Genomic DNA, 2,500 nt, shown 5'->3' with positions numbered 1-2,500 from the left:
AAAATAAAATAAAATAAAATAAAATAAAATAAAATAAATGGTGTTCTAACCCAGTGTTAATACACAGCCTAGGCTCTGTAAACCAGTGTTAATACCCAGCCTAGGCTCTGTAAACCAGTGTTAATACCCAGCCTAGGCTCTGTAAACTGGTCTGTAAATAGAGGGCTGTATGATTTTGTGAAATTGTTTATAGTGGACAATATTGTGATTGAGATTATTGATAGTTTAGGAAAATGTATTTCTCAATTTAAAACATAAAAAAAGTAAGTGTGAATACCTAGTACAAAGCCCTACTAACGTCCTCCCTCCTACATACTCAACATGTATATACTAAATACTGTCTACTTAACCATCCGTTGTGTATGCGAGGTTCGTCGGACCGTTTACACTGGGCGACTGTGTCTCAGGTGGTAGAGCGGGTCGGCCAATGATCGAAGGGTTGGAGGTTCGATCCCCGCCCTGCCACCTGTGTCATGGTTGTTGTGTCCTTGGGCAAGACACTTCACCCACCTTGCCTGGTGTGAATGTGTATGACTGCTGTATGTTTGAGGTGGTGGTCTGAGGGGCCGTAGGCGCTGAATGGCAGCCACGCTTCCGTCAGTCACACAGAAATGAACGGAGAGACAGGCAGACACACACACACACACGCACACAGAAACACACACACACGCACACACACACACACACAGACATCCCCCCTCCCTCCCACACACACACACACCCCCTCCCACACACACACAGACACCCCCCCCTCTCCCACACACACAAACACACACACACAGACACCCCCCCTCCCTCACACACACGCACACACAGAAACACACACACACACACACACACACACGCACACACACACACACACACACACACACACACACACACACACACACTCTAATGCCTCTTTAACCCATTTGTCCCCCAGGTAACAGAGTGCATGATGGGATCTGTGCGTCGGCCGCGGCAGCGCTTCATGAGTTCTCCGGTTCTCTCGGACCTCGCTCGGTTCCACGCCAGTTCCTCCTCTCTGCAGATCGCTAACACACGGGTCTGGAACAGGTCTGTGTGTGTGTGTGTGTGTGTGTGTGTGTGTCTGTGTGTGTGTGTCTGTGTGTGTGTGTCTGTGTGTGTCTGTGTGTGTGTGTGTGTGTGTGTGTGTCTGTGTGTGTCCGCCTCTCTCTCTCTCTCTCTCTCTCTCTCTCTCTCTCTTTCTCTCTCTCTCTGTGTCTGTCTGTCTTTCTGTGTGTGTGTGTGTGTGTGTGTGTGTGTGTGTGTGTGTGTGTGTCTCTCTCTCTCTCTCTCTGTCTGTCCATCTGTCTGTCTGTCTGTCTGTCTTTCTGTCTGTGTGTGTGTGTGTGTCTGTCTGTCTGTGTGTGTGGGTGTCCGTCTCTCTCTCTCTCTCTCTCTTTCTCTCTCTCTCTCTGTCTCTGTTTGTCTTTTTGTCTGTCTTTCTGTGTGTGTGTGTGTGTGTATGTGTGTGTGTGTGTGTGTGTGTGTGTGTGTGTGTCTGTCTGCCAGTCTGTCTATCAGTTGGTTTCACGTCTGGACTCCATATTTCCATAACACTGTAAAGATTTGATCTATATGTGTTTGGACACAACCATCACTGTGTGTGTGTGTGTGTGTGTGTGTGTGTGTGTGTGTGTGTGTGTGTGTGTGTGTGTGTGTGTGTGTGTGTGTGTGTGTGTGTGTGTGTGTGTGTGTGTGTGTGTGTGTTTGTGTGTGTGTTATGGGTCTAAACATCAGCTTGTACATATTCCAAGGCTGTGTTGATGGTCGTGAAGTTTGTGGCATTTTAAGCTGCTCTGAGGAACTTCCAGTGTGTGTTAATTCTAGCGCCCCCCTTTGGACAAAAGCAGGTAGTGTTTTTACCACGCCAGCTGTTGTTCCTGGGTGAGCGTATACCCATGACAAAGGCATTGAGAAAAACTATATAAAAATAGCATTCTCTTTGCACTGATGGTCTCGTTTGCTGTTACATGTAATTTATGATCATCAGAGGAAAAATGAGACTGTTTCAGAAATATTAAAAAGTTCCTCGTAGAGACTTTAAAGTCACAGTCTGTTGTTAAATCAGTTAGGAGGAAAGATCTGGAGAATGTGTGAAAGAATCCATCCACAATCCATTCATACGTCTATTATACGCCCTTTATCCAGGGTGTGTGTGTGTGTGTGTGTGTGTGTGTGTGTGTGTGTGTGTGTGTGTGTGTTTGTGAAAGTGTGTGTCTGTGTTTGTGTTTAAGACCAAACATTATTTCTTAAGGTTCTTTTTTGAGTGTTTATAATATTTTTATTGATTGAAAAGTTGGCAAAAGTGTATGTGAAAAAAAAGAAAAAAAAATTAGAAATGGTAGAGAAAAAAAAAATCAGAATGTTCTCGAACGATTTACTCTGTTTTAATGCTTTGGTCAGGACCAAAAAAAAGTTTCGTGTTTTTACGACTTTTTAGCTTCTTTTTTTCTACATTTTTGGAATGTTCGCCAAAAGAACATTTTTCGTAATG

At 44.5% G+C, this 2,500-nt stretch overlaps 1 protein-coding gene across 1 annotated transcript in view; it reads left to right on the top strand.

Moving 5' to 3' along the window:
* Positions 1-934: 934 nt before the first annotated feature.
* The window catches only part of prr5l (proline rich 5 like), a gene marked incomplete at both ends in the record, with an annotated part of 9,588 nt that continues 8,022 nt past the window's right edge, over positions 935-2,500 (top strand). The window contains one exon of the mRNA XM_080028454.1: positions 935-1,056. Coding sequence (XP_079884580.1) covers positions 935-1,056 — 122 coding nt within the window. The remainder of the gene's footprint in view (positions 1,057-2,500) is intronic.

This window comes from Ammodytes marinus (assembly GCF_949987685.1).
Source record: "Ammodytes marinus genome assembly, chromosome: 5".
In the NCBI taxonomy this organism is placed as follows: domain Eukaryota; kingdom Metazoa; phylum Chordata; class Actinopteri; order Uranoscopiformes; family Ammodytidae; genus Ammodytes; species Ammodytes marinus.
The sequence above is the reverse complement of the archived record's forward strand: the minus strand, read 5'-3'. Positions and strand labels throughout refer to the sequence as shown.